The 27,533-nt window shown below is 54.8% G+C and overlaps 9 protein-coding genes across 9 annotated transcripts; 5 read left to right on the forward strand and 4 right to left on the reverse strand.

The window, feature by feature from the left end:
- Positions 1 to 415: 415 nt before the first annotated feature.
- Positions 416 to 2,977, forward strand: BDY24DRAFT_192926 (GATA-type transcription factor). Its single transcript, XM_076636410.1, has 8 exons — positions 416 to 689; positions 817 to 920; positions 1,056 to 1,078; positions 1,159 to 1,178; positions 1,258 to 1,304; positions 1,433 to 1,438; positions 1,581 to 1,665; positions 1,754 to 2,977. Exons 2-8 carry the CDS (start codon positions 913 to 915, stop codon positions 2,657 to 2,659), a joined length of 1,095 nt encoding a protein of 364 aa, XP_076493080.1. The 5' UTR covers positions 416 to 689; positions 817 to 912; the 3' UTR covers positions 2,660 to 2,977.
- A 1,510-nt stretch (positions 2,978 to 4,487) lies between these two features.
- On the forward strand, positions 4,488 to 7,971 carry BDY24DRAFT_401490 (GATA-type transcription factor). Its single transcript, XM_076642100.1, has 6 exons — positions 4,488 to 4,803; positions 4,903 to 4,943; positions 5,131 to 5,141; positions 5,299 to 5,334; positions 5,514 to 5,640; positions 6,025 to 7,971. Exons 1-6 carry the CDS (start codon positions 4,785 to 4,787, stop codon positions 7,960 to 7,962), a joined length of 2,172 nt encoding a protein of 723 aa, XP_076493081.1. The 5' UTR covers positions 4,488 to 4,784; the 3' UTR covers positions 7,963 to 7,971.
- Positions 7,972 to 8,822: 851 nt separating this feature from the next.
- BDY24DRAFT_444471 (uncharacterized protein) lies at positions 8,823 to 11,589 on the reverse strand. Its single transcript, XM_076644851.1, has 7 exons — positions 11,531 to 11,589; positions 11,077 to 11,439; positions 10,919 to 10,999; positions 10,610 to 10,775; positions 10,295 to 10,423; positions 9,519 to 10,166; positions 8,823 to 9,399 (listed from the first exon to the last, which is right to left on the reverse strand). Exons 1-7 carry the CDS (start codon positions 11,575 to 11,577, stop codon positions 8,983 to 8,985), a joined length of 1,851 nt encoding a protein of 616 aa, XP_076493082.1. The 5' UTR covers positions 11,578 to 11,589; the 3' UTR covers positions 8,823 to 8,982.
- Position 11,590: 1 nt separating this feature from the next.
- MLH3 (mismatch repair protein MLH3) lies at positions 11,591 to 15,965 on the forward strand. The gene is made up of 16 exons (XM_076637784.1): positions 11,591 to 11,966; positions 12,071 to 12,136; positions 12,226 to 12,311; positions 12,394 to 12,483; positions 12,630 to 12,794; positions 12,874 to 13,023; positions 13,101 to 13,116; positions 13,203 to 13,285; positions 13,394 to 13,427; positions 13,499 to 13,617; positions 13,722 to 13,946; positions 14,054 to 14,299; positions 14,390 to 14,402; positions 14,474 to 15,394; positions 15,479 to 15,578; positions 15,682 to 15,965. The coding sequence occupies exons 1-16, from the start codon at positions 11,723 to 11,725 to the stop codon at positions 15,788 to 15,790; spliced, it is 2,667 nt and encodes an 888-aa protein (XP_076493083.1). The 5' UTR covers positions 11,591 to 11,722; the 3' UTR covers positions 15,791 to 15,965.
- A 1,062-nt stretch (positions 15,966 to 17,027) lies between these two features.
- Positions 17,028 to 18,971, reverse strand: BDY24DRAFT_401508 (uncharacterized protein). Its single transcript, XM_076642101.1, has 3 exons — positions 18,689 to 18,971; positions 18,404 to 18,562; positions 17,028 to 18,280 (listed from the first exon to the last, which is right to left on the reverse strand). Exons 1-3 carry the CDS (start codon positions 18,826 to 18,828, stop codon positions 17,443 to 17,445), a joined length of 1,137 nt encoding a protein of 378 aa, XP_076493084.1. The 5' UTR covers positions 18,829 to 18,971; the 3' UTR covers positions 17,028 to 17,442.
- A 409-nt stretch (positions 18,972 to 19,380) lies between these two features.
- ECM15 (Ecm15p) lies at positions 19,381 to 20,532 on the reverse strand. The gene is made up of 7 exons (XM_076642102.1): positions 20,511 to 20,532; positions 20,348 to 20,422; positions 20,152 to 20,186; positions 19,973 to 20,040; positions 19,873 to 19,889; positions 19,749 to 19,807; positions 19,381 to 19,648 (listed from the first exon to the last, which is right to left on the reverse strand). The coding sequence occupies exons 2-7, from the start codon at positions 20,388 to 20,390 to the stop codon at positions 19,520 to 19,522; spliced, it is 351 nt and encodes a 116-aa protein (XP_076493085.1). The 5' UTR covers positions 20,391 to 20,422; positions 20,511 to 20,532; the 3' UTR covers positions 19,381 to 19,519.
- Positions 20,460 to 21,955, forward strand: BDY24DRAFT_401515 (SGNH/GDSL hydrolase family protein). The gene is made up of 7 exons (XM_076642103.1): positions 20,460 to 20,537; positions 20,688 to 20,760; positions 20,865 to 21,023; positions 21,099 to 21,205; positions 21,274 to 21,426; positions 21,557 to 21,634; positions 21,702 to 21,955. Exons 1-7 carry the CDS (start codon positions 20,511 to 20,513, stop codon positions 21,825 to 21,827), a joined length of 723 nt encoding a protein of 240 aa, XP_076493086.1. The 5' UTR covers positions 20,460 to 20,510; the 3' UTR covers positions 21,828 to 21,955.
- Positions 21,956 to 22,072: 117 nt separating this feature from the next.
- On the reverse strand, positions 22,073 to 23,890 carry SEN2 (tRNA splicing endonuclease subunit SEN2). Its single transcript, XM_076642104.1, has 5 exons — positions 23,439 to 23,890; positions 22,911 to 23,308; positions 22,569 to 22,807; positions 22,342 to 22,483; positions 22,073 to 22,233 (listed from the first exon to the last, which is right to left on the reverse strand). Exons 1-5 carry the CDS (start codon positions 23,860 to 23,862, stop codon positions 22,090 to 22,092), a joined length of 1,347 nt encoding a protein of 448 aa, XP_076493087.1. The 5' UTR covers positions 23,863 to 23,890; the 3' UTR covers positions 22,073 to 22,089.
- Positions 23,891 to 23,968: 78 nt separating this feature from the next.
- BDY24DRAFT_401517 (WD40 repeat domain-containing protein) lies at positions 23,969 to 27,288 on the forward strand. The gene is made up of 11 exons (XM_076642105.1): positions 23,969 to 24,036; positions 24,149 to 24,271; positions 24,371 to 24,630; positions 24,735 to 24,807; positions 24,925 to 25,201; positions 25,301 to 25,445; positions 25,537 to 25,636; positions 25,722 to 25,844; positions 25,912 to 26,169; positions 26,276 to 26,842; positions 26,946 to 27,288. Exons 1-11 carry the CDS (start codon positions 24,031 to 24,033, stop codon positions 27,180 to 27,182), a joined length of 2,169 nt encoding a protein of 722 aa, XP_076493088.1. The 5' UTR covers positions 23,969 to 24,030; the 3' UTR covers positions 27,183 to 27,288.
- Positions 27,289 to 27,533: the final 245 nt, after the last annotated feature.

Consider the following 27,533-nt stretch of genomic DNA (forward strand, 5'->3'; position numbering starts at 1 on the left):
TCGAAGGGAAGTAGAAAGAGAGGCGTCGGTCTTCGCCTTGGAGGGCTGATAAGGATAAAAGTCTATATATCGCTTTGGTTCAAAGGAAGAAGGCTTCGTTAAAAGGTGCAAGAAGTGGGAAGGGTTGATCTCACTCTCAAATTTTCGACTGATCCCACGGAGAAGGAGTCCGGTGGGAGAGCGACGGCCGATGTCGGGCGGAGGGGATGGCTGGAAACGACTGAGAAGGGAAGGAGATTGCTCTCTTTTCGCGCGGCAGGGAGAATTTTGATCGTCGTCATAGAGAGAAGGTCGGAGAGCTTGTCGAAGGAAGGTTTTCTCGCCGACGGGAAGGTGAAGAAGTAAGAAACGGCGCAGGTCAAACCCCGCCCTGGAGATGACCCTACCTCCTCCATTCCATCCCTTTTGGTTCGTTCTTCAACCATCACCACTTGAAATCTTGGAATCCATCCACACCTGTCCCCTTCTCTTCTCCCCCTCCATCGCCTTCTTCCCAACCTCTTCGTACTCTCAAAGCAGAGGTTCTAAACCGCCTTTCCTTCTCTCTCCCAACCCAAACCTCTCGCCCTCTCATCCCTCCTCCTCAAATCTTCATCGCTCTCCCTCCGCCATCCATCCATCCATCCATCGGTCTTCGTCTTTGGACCTTCTCGTTTCTCACTCTTCTCGTCGATTCGACTTGTTGAAATGTGAGTTTATATGTTTTGAGAGGAAGGAAGGAAGAAGGTCGTGAACCTCAACCGCTGACTCCCACACCTCTTTCGCCTCTCTCCTCCTCCTCCGCCCCTCTCTCTCCCTCCCTCCTGCTCCTCTAAGAGCTCACGCTACCCCTGTCCCCCTCTCTCCCTCCCTTACCCCCACCCACATTCTTTCACGATTCCTCGAACGACTACCGTCAACTCCAAAGGAGAGATGAAGAGGTCAGTTCTCCAAAGCTCCTTCCTTCTCGCTCGCCACACACCCACATTCCACCATCTCTACCCCTCCCCTCCGTTCTCTGCTCCATCAGCGACAACATTCTGAAGCTGACCTTCTTCTTAATCTTCCTCTCACAGAAAATTGGCTCACGGCATCTGTGGTAAGTCCTTCAAACGAAGGAAGAAACTCGAGGAGATGAAGACCTTGGGCTGACCTCTTGCTTGCCTACTGCGCCATCAGCCAACTGTGGTGTAGACGAGGTAAGATCTCTTTTCTTGCTTGGCAAGAGAGAAGAGCTTCAGCTGATTCGAACGCTCTGCTTTTTGCTCGTCGTTTCAGACCAAGACTTCGCTCTGGAGGACTGGGATTGATCGAGAGAGACTCTGGTGAGCTTGCCATCTTCCATCTCCTCCCTCTCCTTCCTCTTTCAGAGTTCTATGAGGAGTTTCTTCTTCTCGTTGCCTGAGAAACTGACTTTCGCTCTTTCTTCTCTTCTTCTTACCACCTTCTTCAGCAACGCGTGAGTTCCCATCTCGTTTCTCGTCTTGAGATTGGATTGGCGAAGGAGAGATCTGCGAGGAGGGGAGGAGATGGGAAAGGAACGTTCGAACTGATCATTCTTCCTTCTCCTTCCTTCGTCTCTATACCCTTCTGGTCCACAGATGTGGTCTCTACGTTCAAACCCATGGAACTCCTAGGCCTACGACTCACTTCAACCAGAGGAAAGGGAAGGCAAAGGAAGGAGGCGTGAGTCTTCATCTCACAAACTCTTTCTGAACCTTCCTCCTGAACTCGTGCTCATCTCCCTCCTCTTCCCTTTCCCATCTATTCACAGATGTCCCGAGAATCTACGCCATCCAGAACTCCTCGAACCTCTCCCAAATTCGCACCCTCCCCGCTCCCTCAGATCTCCGCTCCCGACTCCTCCTCCTCGTCCACCTCCTCCGACTCCCTCGAACCATCTCCACCCATGCCTCACGCCATCCCCGTCGCGGTCGCCTCCGTCCCAGGTAGACCTCGACAGAGACAACCTCGACGACCTCACGTCAGCGCCGAAGCGTCGGATACGGATGGAGCCTCGACCTCTCGAAGCCACTCTCGAATCCGACTCCCTCGAGCTCCTCCTCGACCAAGATCGGCTCCTCCCTCCAAGCACAAGTCGAGGTTCCACTCTCCTTCCATCGACATCTTCCGAGCCGATAAAGCACCCGCTCCAGCAACCATGTCGGACGTCGAGAAGCTCAGAGCAGCCGAGGACGTCGTGATCCAGAGGGAGCCAGCAACGGACGTTCTCTCGCAAGGGAACTGGTACAGAGTCCCGGAGAAGACGATTCGACTCGACTTCTGGAGCAAGATCGGATTGGGACCTGGATCGTCGGTCGCTGGAGGAGTCGGAGACCATGGAACGTCGATGATGAGGACCGCGTCGGCGCCGTCGTACACTCCGAGGATGAACCTTCTCACTCCCGAGGACGCCATGTCGAACTCGTTCTCGCCTACAAGTACCGTCGACGATACCTTCGGAACCTCAGGAGGAGACTTCTCGGACTCGGAGAACGGGAACGGGAAGCGAGGGAGATACTACGGACCTCTTTTCAACGTTCGACAGGTTGCTGCTCAGGTTGCGGCGGAGAAGAAGGGTGGGAGCAAGAGTCGAGGATCGTCGCCTTCAGGGCTGAACGTGGATGGGATGAGGATTGCATCTGGTTCGCGACGAAACGCTGGTCAGGTGAGTTCTTGAGTTTTCGACGCGTTCCTCCGTTCGAGACCTTCTCGATCTTGCTCTTGCTGACTCTCTTCTTTCCCTCCTCCTTCTTCTCTCAGATCGCCTCTCCCTCCAACCGAACGGTCTCCCTCCCTTCGTCGTCGGCTCCTACCTCTCCTCAGGACGCTCTCTTCGGAGGATCGACCTCTCCTCACATGCCCGACTCCTTCATCCCCAACCCTCAGATCACCTACCCAGGACAGCTCTCTCCCGAACGTCCCCACTCGATCCCTACCTCCACCACCGCCGAAGGATTCCCTCTCAAGCGAATGAGGTCGTCGTCTCCCTCGTCCTCGTCGTCCCCGTCGATGCAGATCCACTCTCCCGTTCCCTCGGCTCCCATCCCCGTCAGCCATCCCAGTCCGATCCACCACGGTACCGGAGTCGCCTCAGCAGTCTCGGTCGGCAAGATCGCACGAGCGGGATCTCCGTTGAGGTTCTCGTCGTCGGCTGGACCTCCTCTTCCCAAGAGTGGGTTGGGAGTCGAGAGCGTTCCCTCCGGCGAGAGGACGCCCATGGGCGACGACGATCTCGAAGGAGGAGACGTCTTCGGAGGAGGAGGAGTCATCGTTCCTCCTGCTGTCGAGGATAAGAAGGAGGAGGTCGAGGTTGATGGGGACGCGACGATGGCGGTCGTTTGAGGAGGGAGAAGGAAGGAACAGCTTCGACGCGGAATCACGAGTTCGCACCTCGCATCTCAAGTCTCGACCCAGGATACCCCCTCTCTCAGCATCGGACCCTCTCTCTCTCTTCATCGGATCTACCTCTCCTCTCACCGGCATCGTCAAGTGTACACCAGTCGTCTCCCTTTCCAATCAACATCGTCGTCGGTTCGTCTCTCGTCGCGTCGAGGCTCCTCCTCCGCTCCCTCGACTCCCTCCCCCCCAGGATCGTACGAACAGCCACTCCATCTCCCCACCCTTCGCCCTACGGACATCTACCTGCTCCTTCTCCGTTCTCCTTCTCATCGACCGTTCTCTTACCTTTTCGTCTTACATTCTTGTCCCTGCCTCGTCCCGTTTTAACGATTCGCCACGTCCCTTTTTTTTTTTTTTCGTTCGTTCTTTCCTTTCTCTCGACTCCCGCCCTTTCTTTCGGCTGCCACCTTTTATTCTTCTCCCTCCCTTGCCTCCTAGTTTCTTCTACGTATCTAGTGCTCCCCCCTCCTTCGTCTTTTTGATCTTCTTTTTACTTTCGTTGCGAGGTGACGATCCGTCGCTTCTTCTCGTCTCGTTCGACTTCCCTTTCCTTCTCTCCTTCTCGCTCCTCTTCGCTGTTGTTTACCCTTTTAGTCTTCTTGTATCAAGTTTCTTACCACCACCAACCACCCTCCCCTCCATCTCGTACTCCCCACTCGTCCACCAACCGCCTGCCCTTCCCTTACGTGCTGCCTCTCTCGTCCTTTTTATCTTGATTGATCGCTTCGCCTCTCGTTTGTAACCAAATTCACGCTCGCAGCGTCGTCGGCCCAAAGAGAGAAAGGAACGAGAGTGAAGCTCCCGACTGAACAGCATCCGAGGACCTTCTTTTTTTCCATCCGAGAGCTCAGCTGAAACTCTGGTAGCACGGGAACGGGGGACGTTGAACGTTGAAGCTTGAAGGTTGGCAAGGAAGGCTGTCTCGAAATCGACAAGCTTCAGTTCTAATCTCTCTTTTGTTGATCATCAAACACAATCTTTTCTACTACTCTTTGAAGGCGTTCTAGAAATTGAAGGTTTCTGGCCCCGCGTTTCCTCTTGACTCCCTGTTCAACAACGTCTCGATTCCTCTCCTCTCAACGCCCTCCTTCTCCTTCTCCTCTCTCCTTCCTCTTCTTCCTCTTCCTCTTCACCCCATACCCCTCCTTCCCTCCCCTAAAAAGGCTTCCAAAAAGAACAACTACTTGCTTGCAAGTCAAGTTTTCAGCGAAAGACACGAAACCCTACGACCTCCCTCTCTCTCCTTCCACCTTTCGGCTCTCCTCCTCCAACCGTTCCCTGGTCCCTTTACCCCTCTTTTTTTCCGGTCTGGGAAAAAAAAGAGACAATCCTTCTTCACGATTCGATCCTCTACTACTACTACGACGACAACGACGGCGGACCAGCCGAGCAAGAAGAGGACGATGCCGGTCCAGAAGAGAAGTGAGTTCGGTCGGTCCCTTCTGTTGCTGGAGCAGTTCCCTTGACCTCGGCGGCCCTCTCTTCCTTTCTTTCTTTCGCTTCTTTCGTTGTTCCAAAAAGAACTCGCTCCTGGGAACTGTGCTCACTGTGGGATAGACGAGGTAAGTTGTCTCTTCTTCCTTTGGTTTGCGAAGGGAGGAGGAGGGAAAGAGAGGCCCATGAGCTCGACGTCTCCAGCGTCTTTGGGAAGAACCGACTGCTCTCTCTCTCGCTTGGATCGTCATCCCCAAAAACACAACGTGCTGACCTTCGTTCTCTCTCTTGGAAAATCTTCACCTTCTCCTCTAGACGCAGACGAGGTGAGTTTCTTCTCCTATCACTTTTTCCCAAAGAAGAGGAAGAGAGAGAGAGAGAGGCTTTCTTCCCTTTCAACCCCGAGACAGCTCCCTCCTCAACCGCCCAGAGCTTACCCTTCTTCTTGCTTCCCTCCTCTCTACTCGCTCTTTGCGTCTACAGTCTCTGGAGGACAGGATCCAACAAGGAGAAGCTATGGTACGTTCCTCTCTCTCTCTCTCTCTTTCGCCTTCCTACGCTCCACAGAAAAAGAGCATCCTTCAAGTTGCGCCGCCGCGGAAGGGCTCGACGAGAGGGATCGACTGCCCAAAGTCACCTGGGCTGACTTTTTCGCCGTTCTCGTTCGCTTCTTCGCTTTCTTTTCCCTTTCGTTACAGCAACGCATGCGGTCTCTACGTTCAAACTCACGGAAGGATGAGACCTCTCTCGGTCCTCGGAAGTCGAAAGAAGGCAGACTCCAAGAAGGGAGGAGGAGGAGGAGGAGCGGCTGCTGCTTCGGACGAGGTCAGTTCCTCTCGCTTCTCTCGTTGGCTCTCTCTCTCTCTCTCTCTTTTCCTTTTTTTTTCGTCCTTCCTTTTCCCTCGGCGTTGGGGTTTCTTTCACGCTCGCCTCCCTTCCCTTCACGTTTGGGAAGGCGGAGGGCGATGAGTTTTACCGATGGCAAGGTTGGGAACGAACGAGGGAAAAGGGCGAACGAACCTGCCGAAGTTGGGAACGTTTCGGGTCGGTCACGAGAGGAAACTTTTCGGTTTGATGGTTGGGTCGGTTGGGTTGCTGGGAAGCAGGGCAAGGGAGAAGAGGGGAACATTAGGAATCGAGGAAACTCGTCCGAGGAGTGGCTCGGAAAGCTGACCTTCCTCCCCTTCCTCTTTCTCGATCGTTTGACAGCCTAAGGAGGGACCCTCACGACCCAAGGAATCCAAATCTTCTCGACATCGCTCAGGATCCTCTTCCATCTCTTCCTCCGTCGGATCTCTCGCAGGAAACGGAACGGCAACGACCTCCTCTTCGACCACAGCCCTCCCTACCCCTCACGCTCTCTCCCTCCAAACACGTCCCTCTCGATCAGCCTCCATTTCAACCTCGTCCACGTCCCTACCCTCGCCTACCTTCTCAGCCCAGGATGGATTCCCCTCTCCTCAGTTCCAACCCGTAGGAGCAGACTCTCCACCTCCTTCGATGTCGGCCTCGCTAGGCAAGCTCGACGACGTGACGATGGGAGGAGGATCACGTCCTGGAACGTCGGTTGGGACGGACGAGTTGGGAGCCTACGTTCGAGCTAGGAAGGGACAGAAGAGACATTCCATCTCGGGAGGATCGAGTCTAGGATACCCTCATCAGCACACGAACCCGAACCACGCCGTCACGAAAGCCCCGGCGGCGAACAAGAAGAAGGCGAGGTTCGAACTTCAACAGCAACATCACCACCAGCAGCAACCTCAACGACCGTTGACGGTCAACACTTCCTCAGCAAGCTACCTCGCTTCCCTCTCTTCCTCAGCACCTTCTACCTCCTCCCCAATCTCCATCCCTACCATCATGCTTTCCTCGAGACCTCCCTCGACGGTTTGCCTCCCCTGCTCGAAATGCGCCGTCCTCCTCCCTCTTCGGTCGTCGTCGGTTCCTCTGTCGGAAGATCCAGTCTGCGACCGTTGCCTCGACGCTCCAGGACACGGCTTCCCTCACCAACGAGCTCTCACGTCGTCGTCGGTCCCCGCTCGGTCGTCCGCCCACCTCATGATGACCTCGTCCCTCGCTCAACCTCCTCTCTCCTTCTCGACCTCGAACCGACTCACCGGATGGGAATCGGAGGACGAGGACTACGAGTTCGTCGACCCGCCGTCGCAGCAGCAGCTTCAGGTCCAGATGCAGCGTCAACCGTCTTGGAGCAAACGAGCCGAGCAACATCAGCAGCAGCAGCAGAACCAACAGCAGCAGTACTCGGGGACGGGATCGCACACCTGGTCGCTCGAGGAGGAGTTCTCGTTCTTGGATACGTCGTTCGCTATCGATTCGGATCCGATGCTCGACACGATGGAGGACGTTCCTCCGCTCCCGACGCTCGCAGGATGGGGAGGACCCTTCTTCAAGAACATGCCGATGCCGACAGGTCGCAAGTTCCACGCCAGTGCGGTTCAGGAGTCGTCCTTCTCTTCACCCATGCTTGGAGGAGGACCAGCAGCAGCAGCTCCTCATCAGCCTCATCGATCCTTCGCCTCCCCAACTTCCTCCTCGTCGTCTTCAACCTCCTCCCTTTCGTCCTTCTCTCCCGTCTCTGGACTCCCCTCCCCGCTCACCAGCAGCTTCAACCACCACCAGGATCCCTCGAACGGACTCGGTCTCCCTACTCCTTCCGCCTCGGAATCCAACTTCAACCTCGGCCACTCGTCCTCGTCCTCGTCCTCGAAAGGACTCCTCCTCGGACTGGCCAACCTCCAACCCTCCCTCTCTCGCCAACAAGCTCTCCCTCCACCTCCTCCCAACTCGCTAGGCTTCTCCTCCCCTCACCAAGCGTTCGCAGCAGCAGCTCAGGCTCGTCTCCCCGTCCGACCTTTCCTCAACGGATCCCTGGCGGAGAAGGCGATGAACGACGGGTTGGAGTACCTCGTGAACGGACCGTTGAGTCCCATCTTCCCTGGAGGAGGACTCGTGGCTGCTGCGACGACGAGTGGGGTTGGTGGTGGAGGGATGGCGATGAAGAGGAACGGGAGTGCGAGGAGTGCGGGCTCGTCGTTCAGGTGGGAGTCGACGGGAGCGGGAGCGGGAGGAGGAGGGGAGGGAGAACCGATGCAGGTCGAGATGGAGGAGGGGTTGGTTTCTGCTTGATTGTTGGAGGGAGAGAGAGTAGACGGTTTGGCGGTGCTTGTTTCGTTGTTTTTTTTCTGTTTTGAGGTTGCTTTCGCTTTTCATTTGTGAGTCTTTTGCGTCCTTTTTCATCGAGCAACGACGACGAAACGAACGGCTGACTCTTTCTCTTCTCTTCCTCTTCGTTCGACGCGTCTCGTTTTTTTCGGTTTTCAGATTCGCTTTCAGTCTACAAACTCCTTGCTTAGCATTTCTCTTTCTCTCTCTCTCGGGCCTTACGCCCTGCCCTCTCTCTCTCGCCTCCTCTTTCTTTGGCCGGGCCTTCTCTTCGTTTCGTTCTTTGGTTCGAGTTTTTTTTTTTTTTCTCTTTGCTGTCTGTCTCCCGCTGTTTTTGCTTGAAAACTCGCTGTCGGCTCCGCATCGCTAGTCTAGCTCTCTCTCTTTCCACACAAAGCACTGCACATAGTTCTCTTGTTCTTGTTTTTTTTTTACGTCCCCTCCTCCTCCCGCTGTCTCTCCTCCTCGCAAAGCTCTCTATCTTACCAAGAAAAAGACCGCTGAACGATCTATCTCTCTCTCTCTCCCCGCTCCTCTTTTTTTCCTTATACTTTGGCGTAGCTAGCTCTTTCTTGTTTCTTTTCTTTCCTTTGTTTCACGAACTCTCGCTCTATCTACAAGTTACCCGTTTCAAAACAAAATCCCTTCCTCTCTATCTAGCTTTTTTTGGTTTCTTTCCTCAACCTGTTCGCTTCTCCCTCTTTTGTATTCGACGCCAAATGACAAAAACACAAAGTTGTTTGTTCTTTTGGGACTTGGCAGATATCTCGGGAAAGGAGTCGAGTTCGAGAAGAAGAGGAAAAGAGCGGAGGAGACGCGTCGTCGCAGTTCTTTCGAGTTCGAACGAGACGAGAGGAGAGAAAGGAAGAGAGAGAAAGAGCGTGCGTCCCTCGTACAACATACACATCGTTTAAGACCAAAAGTACACTACACAGCCATCCGTAGATAGATGAAGAGAATCGTGAAAAAGCAAAGCAAAGGGTATCAAGCGAAAACAGCCTTGTCGAAACTCAACGAATCCCCCTCCTCCTCGTCCCAACCCACCGGCTGGCCTCTCTCCACCCCACCCCCTCCCGTCTCCTCCCCACCAGCACCCTTCCCCTCCTCCCACCCCATGGACCCCTTCGCCGCTCCCCCATCAACCTGCAGCAGTCCCCACTCCTCCTCCTCCCGACGTTCCCTCTCCAACCTCGCTCTCTCCCCGAAGCCCATCCCGAAACAGCTGTCCGTCTCGAGGAACCACTGACCCGTCGGGATCAGACCGAGTTTCCCCGAGGACGGCATGAACAGGTCCGGTTGAGCGGAGAGCGAGGTGAGCAAGGTTTCGAGCGTGGAGAGTTCTTCGCGGACGAGTCGTTTGTGGATCGATTCGAGTTCGGTTTCGAGCCGGGTGAAGATTTTCTGCGGAGAAAAAAAGAGAGAGAGAGAGAGAGAGAGGAGAAGGGGGTCAGTCGGGCGAGTGAGAAGGAGGGCGGGAAAGAGAAGAGGACGAAGAAAGACGCGTCCGAAAAGAGACTCACCTTGAACCTCGCATCGATCTTCTGGACCAACTCTCCCAGCACAGGTGAGTACTCTCCTCCACCAACACCACCACCAACCTTCTCCTTCTCACCCTCTCCTCCCATCCTCCCCCCCATCGAAGGCATCGGCGGCGGCGGACCGCCCAACGAACTCGAAGGCAAACCCGACGGCAGTCTCTCGTTCGACGCGCTCGACAGGCCAGGCAACGACGACCCCGCCGACCCACCTCCCACCACCCTCCCTCCAGGCCCAAACGCATTCGGTACGTTCGGCGGCGAGACCTCGCAAGGCGTCGGCGGCACCATCCCCTTCGATCCCACCCCACCTGGGCCTTCCCTCCTCCTCTCGAACGCTCTCTTCTTCCTCTCCTCTTCCTCCCCAGCCAACGAGCTCGTCGGGTCCTCTCCTCGTTCAGCAGCAGCTACGTCCTCCTCCGCTTCCCACATCCGTTCCATGGAGGCTTTGAGCTCGGCGTCTCGGTGGAGGAGTTGTTGGGAGAGAGGGAGAGGGAGAGCGTCGAGTTTGGATTTGGAAGCGCAGGATCGGAGAGGGTAGGTCCCCCAGAGGAAGAGGTGGAGTTTGATGTAGACTTCCATGAGGATGTCGAAGAAGGTGGGGAGGACTTGGAAGTAGTGGAGCGCGAAGGGCTGCGTGCGTGAGGAAGAAGGGAGGGGAGGGAGGGGAGAAGAGTCAGACGCGTCTCGTTTTTGGACTGGATGGAACGAGGGACGAGCGAGTCTTGAGGCAAGGAGACGGAAGAGCTTTTGATACTGACTTGATTTGGAGCGATGAGATACGAAGATTCTCCAGACTCTCCGGATCCTCCGAGACCTGTGGCGAACTCCATTCCTGCCGAGCCTGAAGGTCGTTTCCCGTTCTTTCCAGCTCCCTTGAACATGTTTTTCTGCAGGTGGCAAGGCAAGTCGGAAACCAAAAGCTATAAGTTAGCACTTCCATCCAGAGTTTTGCTTCGAGCGAAGAAACCGAGGGGAAAGCGAAGAGAGAGGGCAGGGAAGGGAGGAACGACGCGAAGCTCGAGCGAAGAAAGCTCGAGAACGCTCTCATTTCTTCAGAAACGAGTTCAACCCACCATCTTAACAGCCCCACCGCCTCCGTTCCCAGCTACCTCGTCCCTTCCACCAGCGAGAGCGTCGTACTCGTCGAGCAGCTTCATGAGCGCTTTGAGGAAGTCTGGAGCTGTCGGGATGTCGAGGAGGGCCGAGATGGACATGCCGAGGAGAGCGTAGGAGTTGGCTCTGCATCAACGACGGAGAAAAGAGAGGTATAAGGGCATGTGGTCAGTCTAGAATTTCTATTCGAGCGAGGTAGGAGAACAAGAAGATGATGTTTCAGGAGGGAAGGAGGGTGAGCGAAGGGACGAAGGCTGAACGAAACGAACCTTGCTTTCATCTTTGCCGGATCTAAACACCTCTCTAGAGCTTCGACCTGGATCAAGAACGTTCCGGCGAAGTAGAGCGTCCTGTAAAGCATCCAAAAATCATAGCTTAGTATGCGATCAAGCTCAGGAAAGCAGCTCAGCGGAGAGAATGGACCTACCCTTCGTGAGCTTCCTGAAGGTACCTGATCCACTCGCACCTCCTCGCGAATGAATCCTGAGTCATCCGTTCAGCATCGAGAGTAGCACCGTTGAGACCTGCTCCTCCTGCTCCTGGTGGTGGTGGTGGTGGTGGTGGATGTTGAGCTTGTTGAGGCAAGGAAAGGGAGGATTGGGACATGAGCGAGAGCGTGTCCGAGTCTTGGTCGGGTCCGCCAGAGTTGGAACGAGCGGGCGTGGGAGAGTGAGGATACGCCGAGGTTGTCGTTCGAGAGTGAGAAGAGAGGGAAGGAGGTGGTGATTGATACGAGACGGGTGGAGGACCTGGGCTTTTATTGGAGGAGAACGCTTGAAGGAGGTTGCCGCTAAGGAGAAGGAAGGGACGGAGGAGCAGAGGGAGAGAGACAGGTTAGGGGCTCGTCTCAAAGTAGACAATGATTCGACAGAGTTACTAACCCTGAGCTCTTCCTCCTCGGTAAAGGTCTATGACTTGAAAGAGACATGGCTGATGGTTGAAGGTCAGGAAATGAGCTCGTTCCTCTCAGGACAACGAGCTCGAGCTCACCGCGCAGACGGCACCTTGGGACGAGAGCTCTCGTCAAGACCCGATCGCCTCAAACCACCATCAGCATCTTTTCAGAGTTGGAGATGAGCTCTTTTCTCCCATCTATAGCTCCGCTCCCTCAACCTACGGTCTCGACTCTCCGGTCTTCGACGATCATCACTTCCCTCCCTCAAGCTCTCACCGAACTCGTTCAAAACGCTCTCGACGCTCAAGCTCGACACATCGCCGTTTATCTGGATCTGGAAAGATGGGGAATGAGAGTAGAGGATGATGGGACTGGGATGAGAAGAGAAGCCGTTGAGGCTATAGGGAGTGGAGAGAGATACGGTCAGTTTAACATCGAGAAAGAGGGAAGGAAGGAGGATGTTGAGCTCGAGCTCACCGTCCTGTTCTCCCTTTCTCCGCCCTCAAACCTTCTCCGCAATCCACAGGCACCTCCAAGACATCTACGCACTCCTCGCTAGCTCTTCACTCGACTTTCGGATTCAGAGGAGAAGGTAAGATTGCTTTCGTTGCCCTTCTTCTGCTCCACCCCAATCCCTCGAGTTCGAGCTCACCTCTCCCCTCTTCCACTCTTCTCGCTTAGCCCTCGCCTCGTTGGCTTCCGTAGCCTACCTTGAAGTGTCCTCGTCGACCAAGGAGTCGCCTGCTTCGTGGTCTATCTCGATAAAGGCAAGCTCGTTCTCCTCGTCTCGAGTCTCCCGTTTCGCCCCTCCTCGCTGATCAAACTCTCTGTTTCTCCTTCGTCCTACAGGGATCCAAACCCATTACCTCGGGCCCATCTAGAACGTACAAACGACTCAAGCCTGGTACTACCGTCGTCGTCAAAGATCTCTTTTTCAACGTGAGTCCAGCGATAGTCCGCGTCGAGCTCGTTCCTTTCGTTCCTCCTTCGCCTCCTTCGACCCGAGCTGGATCGATCGATAGCCTCTTCAGCCTCTCAGCAAAGTATTGCTGACATCTTCCTTCTCGTCTCCTTTCCGACGCCAGCTCCCCATCCGTCGCCTCTCCCACTCCTCCGCCTCCTCAACCATCCAAACCGCTCGGAAACTCCTCGAAACTGCTTCCATGCTCTTTCCCGAAGTCGCTTTCACTCTAATAGATCTAGAGAAGGAGAAAGAACCTTCTGGAGGGAAGATCTGGGGTGTTGGGAAGGTCCGTTCTTGTTGCTCTCAACATCACGCGTAGCGTCTCCGACGACTGATTCGATCCTGCGTTCACGCGTTTCCGACAGACTTCGTCCATCTTATCTCGCTTCTCAGACATCCATGGGATAGCTCTGGTCCACTCTGTGACGGAGCTGGATGTTTTGGAGGCAGGGAAGAGTGAAGGGGAAGGCATGAAGGTTGAGGGGTTTGTGAGTCTTCAGGGTGGTCATTCGAGGGTGGGTTGGTCTCGATTCTTCTCTTTTCCGAGCCTTTAGGATCTAGAAGCTGATTAAAATCGCTCTCGCTCGTCCAGGCTTACCAGTATCTCTGTCAGTTCCCCTTTCTCGGCCACAATCCCACGCGTCTCGACTGACGCGCCCTTCCTCTCGTTCCTTTTGGTCTCGTTCTGCGACAGACGTCAATCGACATCCTTTGGCATGGTGTGAGCTTCACAAGGCTATCGAGACGAGGTTTGAGAGGAGTGGGTTCGGAAGAGCTGTGAGTTTAGACGCGTCGCCCTCTCCTTTGTTTATTTCCAGTTCCACCACGGAGCTCGTCTTTCGGGGCTTCTTTCTGACGCTGTCTACACCTTCTTTCATGTCCCAGGTTTTCACCGACGCTTCTCCAGGATCACCATCTCGTTCGTTCTTCTCCCTTCCTCCCCTCTTCTCGACGCGTCGTCCCGAAAGCTGACTCGCCCTCTTTCCGTAGGATCTCGTCGTTCCCCACGGAAGCTCGATCGAAAACCTATCTACGTCCTCAACCTGCTTGTACCTCCGAAGAAACTCGATCGGAACCTTGAACCTGCGAAGGCGGCGGTCCAGTTCGAAGTCAGTTCGGTTCTCCTCCCTTCGTCTCACACCTCACGGTCTTTTTCTTGCTGACTCCCAGTATCCCTCCTTCCCACTCGCTTCATCTTACTCCTCTTTTGCAGGAGTGGTCAGCAGTAACGACCCTCCTTATCTCAGCTGTCGACCAGTTCCTGAACAAGCACGGTCTCTCCATCGCTCCTCCCGGCTCGACCTCGAAGAAGCAGTCTCGTCTTCGAGATGGAGACGCTGGCTCTCCTTCTCCAAGTCCGTTACGGAAGAAGCCAAGGAGGGTCGAGGAGGTCCGAGAGGACACCGCTTTCGTGGCGGATCCGAGTTTGGGCGAGGAGGTGAGTTCAACGCGTCTTTGAGATTGAAGTCGCTCGTTGTGCTGCTTCTAGCGCTTACGGCCGTCGAGACTGACTTGTCTTCTCCTTTTGCTGGAAATGGTTTACAGGCCGAACTCAAACGCTGGCAAGATCCTTCGACGAAGGAGGTGTTCTTGATCGATTCGAGGACGGGTCACTCGTTTCCTGCTTTGACGAAGAGGACGAGTGGGAGGAACGAGGACGATGTAGAGGATGTTGAGGAGGAGGAGGAGGAACCTGGAGGGTGGACGAAGAGGATGTCGCTGAAGAGGGAAGGGGAAAGTTGTGGCACGGAGAAAAAGGAAGTTCCGAGTTGGTTGGAGAGCACGCTGAAGGTTCGTCCCCGCCTTCTCCTTTCCGCATATTTCAGACAAGGCTCGATAGCTAATAAACTTGACATTCTCTACTTGAACTTGACGTCACAGGACTGGACGAACCGTGAGCCCTTTGCTCTCCTTCGCTCTCGACGCGTCGTTTGAAGCTGACTCGCTCTTCCTTTCCGCCCTTAGCGACCTTCGCCTCTCGACTCGAACCCTCAATCCCCTCCCTTCCGCTTCAACAACAAACTCCCACATCCTACAACCAGAGCTCAGCCAACACACAGCCCTTCGCTTCCTCGTCTTCTCGCAACCCTTTCCAACAACCCATCTCCGCCTTCAAAGCAGCCACCACCCACTTCGCCAACAACTCCTACTCCTCTCTTGACCCTACCTCGACCTCCCAGTTCACCAAATCCTCCCTCAAAGCAGCTCGGGCTGTCGCTCAAATCGATCGGAAGTTCATCGCTTGCGTCCTCCCTCCCGACCAGTCGTCGTCTCGGAAGAGGAAGAAGGGTACCGAAGGAGGAGGAACGTTGGTCCTAATCGATCAACACGCGGCGGACGAGCGGATACGAGTGGAGAGGTTCCTGAAGCAGCTCGGCGAAGGATTCCTCTCCTCCTCCGACGACGACGACAGAGGGATCCCTCTCCATCCAACTCCCTCGCTCCTCCTTCTCCTCACACCAACCGAACACTCCCATCTACTTTCCAATCCTTCTCTTCTTCTCGCCTTCAAGAAATGGGGGATCCACCTTCGTCTTCCTGCCACCAATCGAGCCAACTCGAACCCGAAGTCATCGACCTCACCCGTCCAAATCCACATCGACTTCGTTCCCGCTCTGCTTGCCGAACGTCTCGAGGGGAAGAAGACGAAGGGAGAGGTGGAGAGTGGGATAGGAAGGGAAGCTCCAAGGGAGATGGTGGAGTTGGTGAAGGGCTACTTGGAGAGGTTGGTCGGGGAGAGTGGGGAGTTGGAAGGCGTTTTGAACGCGTCGAGGAAGAGGACGAGGAAGGGAGTGGAGGGAGAGGGAGAGGGATTCGAGTGGCTGGGAGCTTTGAGGTGGTGTCCGAGGGAGATTCTAGACCTGGTGAACTCGAAGGCGTGTCGAGGTGAGCTTCCAAGACGCGTTCGAGGAGGCGAGGGAGGAGGAAAGAAACGGGGAGCTGACTCAAGCTTGGTTCTGATTCGAACAGGAGCGATCATGTTCAACGACCCGCTCAAACCTCAGCAGTGTGAGAAACTCATCAAAGATCTTTCGGAGACGGTGTTTCCTTTTCAGTGTGCTCACGGGAGGTGAGTGTTTTTGATGGGGACGAGTCGTCCTTTCTCTCGTTCGACACGACTAAAGTCTTCGACCAAGGCTGACTGACATCTCCATCTCTCTTGCTTCTGACAGACCATCCGTCGTACCTCTCGTCAACCTCGACGACTTCGTCAAGTCTCAGGAGACTCGACCGTTGCGGAGGAACAAGTTGGATTGGGAGGGACTTGGGCTAGACGCGTGATTCTCGACGATCTTGCTATCTAGAGGATCTTGCTATCTAGAGGACTTCCTGCGATCTTGTCTACTTTCCATGTGCCGCTATATAGGATCGGTCGAACAGCAGCGTCAGAAGGAGAAGAGGAAAGGCGAGACGAGACGCGACGACGTGGACGAAGACTCACCTTGCTAGCTCTTCGAAGAGCCTTCGCAGCTCGAGCATCCTTCTTAGCTTTGATGAGCGCAGCCTAGATACAGAGGAGCAAAGGAGCAGAGAAGGAGAGCTTCAGCGTGTGAAAGGGCGAAAAAAGGAAAGCGAGAGAGCGGACGAACCTTCGCAGCTCAAACAGTCTCGACCCAACAGGAGATCTCGTTCCCCTTTATCTCAACCTGATGTTCGTCGAGAGGTTGACCTTCGACTTCGAGTGAGATGGTGCACGCTCCGAGTTTCATGGCGAACAGGTTCTCTGGAGGATCGTGAAGAGAGAGAGAAAGGGGTCAGCTCGAAGTCCGACGCCTTGGAGGAAGGGAGTGGGAGCTGATGAGAGCTAATCCTCAGACGTCTCTTCCTGCCTCCAGCCTAAAAGGGCTTCGTATTCTTCGTCGAATGGTCGCCGAAAGAGAAAGTAGAAGAGACTCGTTGAGGCAGGCTTGATCCTCCCTCCGCCCCTCCCTCACTCCTCTCCTCTCCATCTCCCTGTCTCACCACCCTCCTCCAGGTCCAGAAGCCCAATCCGAAGTAACCTCATCCCCAGAAACCCTATTTACTCCCTCCCAACGTCGTGTAGTCGTCAAAGAGCCCCGAGTCTCCCCCAGAAGGAGGAGGAAGCTCAACTTCATTCGACGTCGAGCTCACCACCTCCAAAGTCTCTCCGCCTCTCCACAGGCTCGAAGATGGCAAATCCAAAGAACGATAACTCACTACTAGTTGTCTCGAGATTTCAGAAGTCGAGAGGGAGGCTTAGGATGAGAAGGGGAGAAGGGGTTGATCTCGATGATGGACGTTGGGGAGGAGGAAGATGAAGAGCGGAAAGCTGAAGCTCTTCCTCCTCGGCAGCGTTCCACTTTCGACTCGAGGGTATGACCTGTCCCTACCACCAAGTTCATGGGCGTTTGGCCTCGCTCGGAATTTTCTCGTTTCTGAGGAAATGGAGAAGACGGCGCGTCCGAGCTCTTGCGAGCGCGCGTCTCAACCTTCTGTCCCTCCTCGTCCCTTCCTTCTATAGCAAGAGGTCGAGTTGTTTCTCTCTCGAAAACCAGTGTAGAAGTAAGAGCGGGTCGTATCATATCGTATCGAGAACGGTCAAAGAAGAAGGAGAGAGCAAGGAGTCGCATGAGAAAAGAAAGCAAAGAGAAAAGCAAGCAAGACAAGGGCGAGACGGACGACGAAGCAGTATAGCAAGAGGTTACGCAAGAGAGAGAGAGAGAGATAAAGCTAGTCAAGGCGAGTGGGGTGGACTAGGATGTAGAAAGGGACGCGAGAAGGCAGAGACGTGCCGGACAGATGTGTCGCGACGCACGAGCAAGAAAGAAGAGAGAACAAGCAAGAGAGAAACAAGAAAGGAATAACAGGAGGAGGTACAGGCATATCAAGAGTGTTCGAGGGAAAGAAAAAAAGCAAGAGAAGGAATCAAGAAGAAAGCAAGGAGGGAGAGGAGAGACGAAGCGAGAGGAAAGCTACTCTCCTCTCCTCTTCTTCCCAGGACTCCCAGGAGCAACCCTCTTCTTCTCCACCGCAACGACAGGGACCCTCCTTCCTGGAGTCAACTCGAGTCCCTCGTCGGCAACCAGATCTCCCTCGTCCGCCTCCAGCTCCAAGATGGCTCGTCCCTTCCCCTTCCCTTCACTCCTCGTCGTCGCTCTCGACTTTCCCTTCCCCTTCGAGACACTCGTCACGACCGAGACCAGCTCCTCCTCCGCCTCCTCCTCCACTTCAGGTACGAAGCTCAGCTCCCTCCCTTTGCCCTTCCAACCCTTCGAAGGAGTACCGGTCAAGGAAGAGGTGGACGCGACGGGTCCTTCGTCCTCGTTCTCCTGTTCGTCCTCCTCCTCCTCCTCCTCCTGCTGTTCGAGCTCGAGATCCCTCCTCCTTTTGAGCGGCGAAGGACAGAGAGGGATGGACGGGATGAGGATGGGTGCTTTGTTTTCCTTGTCGGGCTGGTAGTCCTTGAAGATGCTGGAGTCGGAAGGAGCTGGGGAGGCTTCGACGGTGAGGTCGTTGTCGTCGAAGAGGAGGGAGGAGGATGAGGAAGCACCGTTGACGGGAGAAGCGCCGTCGTGGTAGATGTCGAAACCACATCCTGCCGTTCCTGGACCGGTGGAGGCGGAGGGAGTGTCGGGTTGGAGAGGAGGAGGAGGAGGGAGGTTCTTGAGTCGTCGAGAGGGCGTTCGAGTGGGAGTGGAGGAGGAGACTCGGGAAGGGGAGGACGCAGAAGAGGTGGCGAAAGCGTTTGGAGAACCAACTGGGTACGGTGTAGGAGATCGTTGGGAGGTGACGAGGAAAGGGGAAGGTGGGCTGTGGGAGGAAAGAAGGAAACCAAAGAGATAAGAAGGTCTCAGTTTCAGAGAAGAACAAAGGGAAACGGAATAGGAGGCGAAGGGAGAAGGAGGTCAGAGGTGTTGGGTAATTTAGACTCACTCGGTGGAGGGAAGGTCTCCAAGCTTGGGAGTCAGGGATCGAGGGGATCCAAATCCATACGAGGACGAGGAGGAGGGTTCGGCAAAGAGTCTTCGAGCTGGGGAGGGTTCTCGAGAGGAGGAAGCGACAGCGTTGGTGGGGAATGAAAGGGAGGAGCGTCTGAAGGGAAGGGAAGAAGGAGGAGAAGAAGCAACGAGCCATCCAACGAAACAGAAGAGAACAGAGTCAGTCTTTGTAAGGATCGATATAGTAGAGGAGAAGAGAGCAGGAAGAGAGTCAACTCACGTTGTAGAGAACTTGATGGCGGAAGAAGAAGACGAGGAAGAGGTCCTGTCGACCTTGGGAGAGCCCAGACTGCCGCCTCGATCCTCAGGATGAAGTGGAAGAACTGAGAGGGGGATACGAGTGGATCGTCGAGTATGCATGACGAGGAAGAGGGTGGCACGAAGTGAAGGAGAGAAAAGGGGGAGGGGGAGGGTCGATTCAAGGTGAGAGTTGGAGAGAAGAAGGAGGAGGAGGGAGCGTCGACCTGACGTCGAGACTCGTCCCGTTTGGGTAACTGTTGTTTCTTCTCCCTTTGATCTTGATCTGCAACATCGCTTCAGGCCCTGCTCCTTTCGAAGCTATGTTTTTCGTAGTTGCACAGGAGAAGAAGAAGAAAGCGGCCGTGAAAATCTTCGAAAACGAGGGGAACCTCCGATCTTCCTCGCCTCCTTTGACGACCTTCTCTTTCTCCACGAAATTGTCACTGGAGCTATGATTGAGGACTTACAAACCCAGACAGCGACGAGTTCCGGTTCACTTCTCGACGCGTCGACAAAGTGTAAGACGAAGGAGAAGAGAGAGTGGGGAGGACTCGTTGAAGGGTCCGCTCGACGCGTCGACCTTGCTCTCCTGTGAAGCGAGCTGTTCCTATGGGGTTCATTTCCCGCCTACTAAAAGCAGATCTAAAGCGGATGATTTTTACAAAGCTGGAAGAGTGGAAGCTCTAAAGGCCATTCATGGCATCGCGTCGCATAGTCAGTCAAGGTCGAACTCTTCCTCGAACCCGACCTGGCTCTCCCTTTGCAGTACCGCGAGCTCACAGAACGTTTCAGCATCAATATTCGCACCTCATCAAGCCTTGTCCTTGCCCAAGATCTCCTCGACTCGAGCGATCTTCCCAAGGTTGCCCTGTCCCGTCGCGATCGTCTTGTCCGTTCTTGTTCCAATTCGGATATCGGTTGCGATTCGAGGAGTGCCCATCTGGAAATAAGAGGGAAGAAGAAGGATTTGGTCAGAGTTATGTCGTTCAGGATATCGCGATGAGAGAAAGAAGGGCGAGAGCGAGCGATGAAGAACGAACAGCGTGAACGGCAGCATGGCAATCGCCAATAGCCTTCGTGACAGCAGACCAGGGTCCCTCTGGAGCAAAGGAAAAAGAGTAGGGTTAGCACTTGACCAGAAGAACGAGGAAAGATGAGACGAACCGAGGTTGGTTCCGTAACTTCGAGAAGGGAGGAGGAGGAGATGGTCAGCTTCTCGCTGGGAGGGAGGATCTCGAGCTCGCACAGACAAAGAAATGCTCACCCGTGCATGTGGAAAGTAAGACCCGACTTCTCGAGGATCCTTTGACACTCAGCGATTTGAGGTCCGACCTACAAGAGGGGAGAAGGGGAGAGTTGTATCGACGTCAGCTTCGATTCCTCCTCGTCTCGTCCTCCTTCGGAACTGCATTGACTTGAGCTTTTAAAAGGACGGAAGCTCACAGATGGAACCTCGAGACCCATAGGAATCAAGCAGACTGAGAAGAAGGGACGAAGACGAAGGGAGTCAAGCTGAGATCCATCGAAAAGGAAGGGAAGGAAGAGGAGGGAAGGACGAGCTCACAATCTGGTGGGAAGGAAGAAACGAAGGTCAGCTTGATGGTCCTAGCAACTCGATCTGGGGCTAGGCGCTACTTACCAGCGACGGCGTAGAGCTCTTCGGGTTGTTGGGAAGTTGACATTGTTGTGGTTGGAGGGGAGGAAGGAAGGAAGGGTGAGCTCAAACGGAAGAGGGCTCGAAAGACGGAGATGCTCCTTCTCCCCAAACAACCAGCTCCCAGATCCTCACTTTTTTTACACAGATGTCCATCTCGCTCTCCAAACACAAGGTCAGCATCTCTCTATGTTTCTGATGAGCTCAGATGTCGCTTTGTGTAGCAGAGGTCGAGCGAACGAGCTCCTTGAATTCATCGCTGACGGAGGTGACCTCCGCTCTCCTCCCCTCCCCCTTCTCCCCCCTTCTTCCCTCCTCCCTCTAGGCGATCGTCCTCCTCGGAGACTCGATCACGGAGTTCTCGAACGTTCAGCATGGACTGACGACTGTTCTTTCTGGTGAGTTTGCAGCTCGAGCTCATGCCCTCGGCGAAACTAAGTCCTGACCTCGCTTCCCTCCGGCCCTGCTCTCTTTCTCGACCCCGTTGCCCTCCCCTTTCTAGATCGATACATCAGGAAGCTAGATGTCGTCAATAGAGGTTTCAGTGGCTACAACACCGCAATGGTGCTGCCTATCGCGAAGGAGATCTTCGCTGAAGCTGGGAAGTCTGGAGGTCTGGAAATCGCCGCCTGGACGATCTTCCTGGGTGCCAACGACGCTGGTGAGCTCTAGAAGAGCTTTTCTTCTCACGAGAAGGTCCAGCTGAATTTCCTTATGTGTTTGCTCGTTCGTACAGTCCTTTTCAACACCCCCTCTCGTCAATCCATCCCTCTCGACGCCTACGTCGCCAACCTCAAAGAGATCATCTCCCTCGTTCCCTCTTCCGTCCCAGTCCTCGTCATCGTCAGTACCAGACTGTGTATCTACCTCTCTCTCTTCTCTCGAGCTCACCCTCCTCCCTTTTTCTTCAGACCCCTCCCATCATTCAACCTCACCGCTGGTCCGCCGAACGAGGTCTCGCCGTCGACGACCGAAGTGAAGCCAACACCGCTCGGTACGCTCAGGCATGCAGGGATCTCGTCGCTGAACTCGGAGGGAAAGCTAGGCTCGTAGATCTTTGGAAGGTGAGCTCGCTCGTTTCTCTCTTTCGTCTCCGCCAGCAAACGAATTCTCGGCGCAACGTTCCTCCTTCCTTTGTTCGGCTGATCTCTCTCCCCTTTCTCTTCCTTTGCTCTCTGCTCATCTCGCTCAAAGGCAATGGAAACCTACCGATCCGACTCTTCGAACAACCTAGACGATCTTCTTCTCGATGGGTTGCATCTTACTCCCGAGGTTCGTCCTCTTTCCCTCTGTGACTTGCTCGACGCGTCTGATCTCGCTGCCGTTTTGTCTCTTCCAGGGCTACAAACTCCTTAACACTTTGATCTTCCCTATCCTCGACGAGCTCAAGCTCCACCCGGACGATCTCGAGAAGACCTACCCGGACTGGAGCAACGCGATTCCCGAGGATACTCCTCCAGCTTAGCGAGGCGGTTGTTGGAGAGGCGACTGCTTAGACTAGAGGAGGGTTTGGATCAGTGCGGAGATGGGAATGGTTACAGCCGCATAGACGTTCTTTTGTAGGGGTGATGATTGGATGCAGCTGCCGAGGAATCTATCGAGCGAGCTGGAGAAGAAGGTCGACACGCCGAAAGGCGGACGCGTCGTCGCCTTGTTCTCTTGCTCTCTCTCTCTTTCTCTTTCCCTCCCCGCCCTCAACTTCAACACAGATACAAGAACACAACCCATCAATCCCTCATCCTACTAGGTACAAACCTCCTCAGCACCACCTCCCTGATCTCAAACCGACTCCAACTCTCCGGGTCTCCTCCGCAGAACGCAGGTTCGTCGTCGGAACACGAAGGGATCGTGATGTAGCACAGAACGAGGGTCTGCGAAACGAAAGAGCGAAAGGAAGTGCATGATGAGCTTCGGTTCACTTTGAGGAAGGGACGCTTGAGAGCGAGAAGCAAGAAGCAAAGAGGAAGGGGTGGACTCACCTTCTTGACCTGCGAATTCACTCGATTGATCGTGCTGAACCAAGCCCAGTTCATCCTCTCCACGTTCGCCAGTTCCTCCCTATGAGGCGACGTCTCATAATCCAGAGGGTTCGAATACGTTGGGATCACACATACGGCGAACCTAACAAAAATCGAACGCAAAAGAAAACGCGTCGAGTCAGCTCTCCTCTTTCTTCCCACCGTTTACAGTCCCGAAGTCGACTCACTCAGCATGCGAGAACACAACCCCCCGCTTGTAAAGCAGCCAGTCCACGCAAAACTTGATTCCAGGCTTGACGACCCAGCCGAGGGAGCGGTAGTGGTGGTAGACGGCGTAATTGACGAGGAGGGGGTTGTCGGGTCGGGGAGCGGGAAAGGAGGGCTGGAGGAGGCCGAGGGAGGGGGTTGGGGTGAGGATGGGGCAGGTTAGGAGGTGGAAGAGAGTTGGGAGGGGGATGGGGGTTTTCTAGAGGAGGAGGGAGGGAGGGAAGGAGAGTTGAGCGACGCGTTCGTCGAGAAAGCGAGCTCCTCCGAGCGAGAAGAGACACGACGAAGTTTGAGCTACTCACCGTCTTCGCATCAAGAACGATCAAGCAATCCAACCCCCAAGCCAAGAACCAAACCTCCTCTGGAGTCAACTGCATATGTTCCAGATCCTCCGTCTCCTCCTCGATCCTCAACCTCCTTTTCTCCTGCTCCTCCGCGTTGAGCTGAGCGTCCGTCTTGTTGGACTCGGAAGCTGGGACCTGGTAGATGGCATTTCCTGGTCGTTTGGGCATGATCACTTCGTCGGGTTGAAAGGTGGTGGAGATGGTTTCGGAGGAGGAGGAGAGGAGGGCTGCAGCTTGGGAAGCGAGCAGAGCTCGTTCTTGAGCTTCGACGGTAGCGACGGCGGCTGCTGCTCGAGCGATCTTGAAGTCCTTACGTTCTTGACGACGGAGGGCAGTGATTTCTTCCGAGGAGAGGACTGATGGTGCGGCAAAAAGGGGTGGAAAGGAGGGAGGTCGAGTCAGGAAAAACGAAACGAAGCTCACCAAAATCGACGCTTCCTTCCTCCCCTCCCTCCTCCAAACCTTCGATGTAGCACTGGTACTGACCATTCCCCAACCCTGTCAACTCTCTCACGGTCCTCTTCCACCAACTAGGTTCACTCCTACTCAAACTCCCCTTCCCGAAATTCCCTCTCGTCCAGAGAATCTCTCCATCCCTCTTCCCTTTCACCCAAACACTCCCCGTGAAACTATCCCAGATCCCTACACATTTGGGATTATCAATCTCTTGGACAGCTTTCCCTTTGAGATCCTGCTTGTTCCCGTTGAAGTAAGTTTGGGAGAGAGCCGCGAGGACTGTAGTGGGCAGAGGAGGAGGAGGAGGAGGAAGGGAAGGAGGGACGATGGGCAGGGAGTTCTTGTACGTTTCAGCGAGTTGTTGTCGGTAGTTGAGTCGTTTGCCTCCGGCTGCAGGTGGAGGTGCTGCTGCGGATGAGGAGGATGTAGAAGGGGTGGGTTGAGGAGTTGACATTGCTGGCCGTTTGGAGGGAAGGAGGTAAGGAAGGAAGGTGAGCTTGAACGAAAGTTGACTGCTGCGTCGGGAAGTTGAGCTCGACCCTCCTTCCCTTCCCTTCTTGAGCTCCCAACCATCAACAACGAAACTGAGCAGAAGACAGTTCAGACGTCACCAGTAGCAGATATGCAGGTGAGTCACTCGTCCCGTCGAGGAGAAGAAGCTGCAGCGACGGAAGACTCGAGCTCATCGCGACTCTCTTTCCCTTCCCTCCTCCCTCCCTCCTTCCCTTTCTACCCTCCAGGATGCCCGACGACTCGAGATTGAAGCCAAGAAGAGCAAGCTATTAGCTCTCCGTCAAGCTAGAGAAGCTCGAGAAGAGCGTAAATCTGCTCTGCTCACTGAACAGAAGAAGAGAGCAGGAGAAGTAAGTTCAGCTCACCCTCCTGTTCCTCCTCCTTCCCTCCATTCTCAACCCATCTCTCCCTGAGCTCATCCCTCGACTTCTCATGTTTTCATCTCCCAGCCCCCCGTCGCCGGCTCCCCCTCTCGCTCCTCCTCCTCTCGCCGTGAAGTCGACACCCTCGTAGCTTCCCTTCTCGGTCCATCAGCAACCTCCGCTGCCTCCTCAGCTTCAGGCTCCTATCCACCAACAGAAGCTCTCTCCCCTCACTCCTCAGCACCTTCAACACCAGCCTACGGAAACTCGACCTTCCTGCCCTCGATACATGGAGCAACACCGAGAGCGAGTAGAGAGAGAGAGGGAGAAGGAGCAGGAGACCATGGGTGAGTTTGGAACGCCAGGTTGTTTGAGCTTTGGACAGAGCTCGCGTGTAGTAGTGGAAGCTGATCCGAAGACGTCTTTGTTTTGGTTTTCGGGGATGCTGTAGGATCTCACCCTTCCGACCGGGACTTCCAGATCTCATCGACGTCCAGACAGAGATGTACGAGCTTCCTCCAAAGGTGAGTTGTCGTTCGAGCTCGAGCTCACACACGCACCTCCTCCCTCCCTCCCTCCCTCCCTTCGCTCCCTCGCCCTTTTTCTTACCAACATCTTCCACCTCTTCCCCTCTCTCTTAGCCCAAACTCACCTACACCAAATCTGTTCAAACGACCTACCACCCTTCCTCCTCCGACTCTGAATCCGACGACCCTTTCTCCTCCTCCCATCCCCGTCGCACAACAACCACGAGCACGAGCACCGGGACTGGGTTTGGGACGTCTACGAGGGAGACGGAGGAGGAGATGAGGAAAAGGATCAAGGAGGAGTTCGAGGAGGAGAAGAGGAAGCTCGATGAGGAGATTGAGGAGGAACGGAAGAGGTTGGAGAAGGAGGTGGAGGAGGAGAGGGTGAGAGGTGAGTCTCGACGCTGATGATCCTGTGGGAAGAAGAGAAAGCATGAGAATGAAGGAGTGCTGACTTCCCTTTCTCTTCGATACGATCGTGGGAACCCAGAGCTGACGGAGGACCAACGAACTCAGATTGAGTCGGCACCGGAGTTCCTCGAGTTCGTTGAGTCGTCCTCCAAGATCGTTCAGAGGGCATTGAGCGATGGGTACGATTACATCAGGGATTACACGTTGGGAGCTGATGGGAATCTGTGAGTCGCATTCTCCGTTGTTTTCTCGTGGCGAAGAAGAAGGAGAGATGCTGATTCGAGACGCGTCGGTTTCGTTCTGGATTCGTTGCAGCGACGAGGAGGAAGGGAAGACGATCAAGCTCGTTTGTTCGTTCTCGGATGAGCGGTGGACGAAGGGACGATCCGTTACTGCCGTGGACTGGTCGCCAAAGGTGAGGCTGTTTCTCTAGAAGTTTGACGAGAGAGAGCGAGAGAAGAACGAACGAAGCTGACCTCGAGATGCTCGACGCGTCCCAGTACCCTGAACTCAGCATCGCCTCCTACAACAAGAACCCAGCAGCCGTCAACGATCCCGATGGTCTCGTCTGCGTCTGGAACCAGCATCTCGTAGATCGTCCGGAGTTTATCTTCCATTCTCAAGTTCGTCTCATCCTTCCCTCGCCCTCCCTCCTCGTTCCTCCAACTCACACCTCTCCCTTTTCTTCAGACCGACGTCCTCTCCGTCTCCTTCTCACCCTTCCACTCCAACCTCATCTTCGGAGGAACCTACTCGGGTCAAATCCTGCTTTGGGACACTCGAGCCAAACACCTTCCCGTTCTCAAGACTCCTCTCTCGGCAGCAGGTCACACCTACCCCGTCTACGCGATGAAGATGGTCGGAACTCAGAACGCTCACAACTTGATCACGAGCAGTACGGACGGGATGGTTTGTAGTTGGTTGGCGGATATGTTGGCTCAGCCTCAGGTGAGTTTGTCTCTCTCTCTCGCTTTTCGTTTTCGACTTGGACGCGTCTCGTCTTTCATTCTACCTCCCGACGCTGACTCTCCTCCTTCTTCCCTCGTTCCTCCAGGAAACTCTCAACCTCCAACACTCCTCCTCCCACGTCAAAACCGACGAGGTTTCCATCACCACCTTGGACTTCCCCGACAACGAAACCACCACCTTTTGGGTCGGAACCGAGGAAGGCAACGTCTACCACGCCAACCGGTACGATCGAGCTGGAGCCAAAGCAGGTCTCAACCAGCAGGATATCTACAAAGGTCACTCGGGACCTGTGACGGGCTTGCACTTCCATCCGTTGGTCGGAAGCGTCGACTTCTCGGATCTGTTCTTGACGTGCTCAGTGGATTGGACGGTGAAGCTGTGGAGAGCGAAGGGTGGGAACAATGCTAGTGGAGCAAATGGATCAGGAGGAGGGGGTGGAGGAGGGAGTGCAGGGAGTGCAGTGGGAGGAGGAGGAGCGGGAGGAACGACGACGAACCTGGCTGGGACGACGAACGTGAAACCGGTTCATTCGTTCGAGGAGGCGACGGATTACGTGTACGATGTGAAGTGGCATCCTGTGAATCCGGCGGTGTTTGGATCGGTTGATGGGACGGGGAAGTTTGACCTTTGGAACTTGAACGTCGATACCGAGGTGAGTCGCGTCCTTCCTCTCTCTTTCTTCTCTCCTTCCTTCTCTCCTTCCTTTCTCCGTCTCACCACTAACCCACCTTCTTCTTCGTTCGGTTCTTCCTCAGGTCCCAACCCTCTCCGTCCAAACTCCCTCTTCCAAAGCACTCAACAAACTCGCCTGGGACAAGAAGGACGGTCGTCGAGTCGCTCTCGGATCGTCGGACGGAACGGTCTACGTCTACGACGTAGGGGAGGCTGCTGTGCCTAGAGAGTCGGAGTGGAGCGATCTGCAGAGGACGCTGGGCGGGTTGATGGCTGCTGGGAGTGCTGGAGGAGGGTTGGGAGTGCCGTTGGCGAGGTAGTTTGCCTTTGATCGTTTTGAGTTCGTTGAGATTTCTACGTACCCTCCAGAGTTTCCTTCGTTCGTTTGGATCTCTTTTTATATACCTTCATGTTCTGCTTGCTTTAGAGTTGAGATTGGGGAGAGTTGGGAGAGGAACGAAGAGCGGAGACGCGTGAGTGAGGCTGAAAAGAGGAGATCTCGTTGCTGGAATCGCGACTTCAGCGTTTCGTTTCTTTGGAAAGAACGAGTTGAGATAGCCATCAATGTCTGTCTGAAGACCTTCTCGATCTTCTTACCTCGAGATATGCCATGTCCTCGCTCGCCTTCGGCTGTGTGCGGACGACCTCGTGTGCGTTCGAGCTTCGAGCTC

The sequence above is a fragment of the Mrakia frigida genome, assembly GCF_051309035.1.
Source record: "Mrakia frigida strain ATCC 22029 unplaced genomic scaffold BDY24scaffold_38, whole genome shotgun sequence".
NCBI classification, from domain to species: Eukaryota; Fungi; Basidiomycota; class Tremellomycetes; order Cystofilobasidiales; family Mrakiaceae; genus Mrakia; species Mrakia frigida.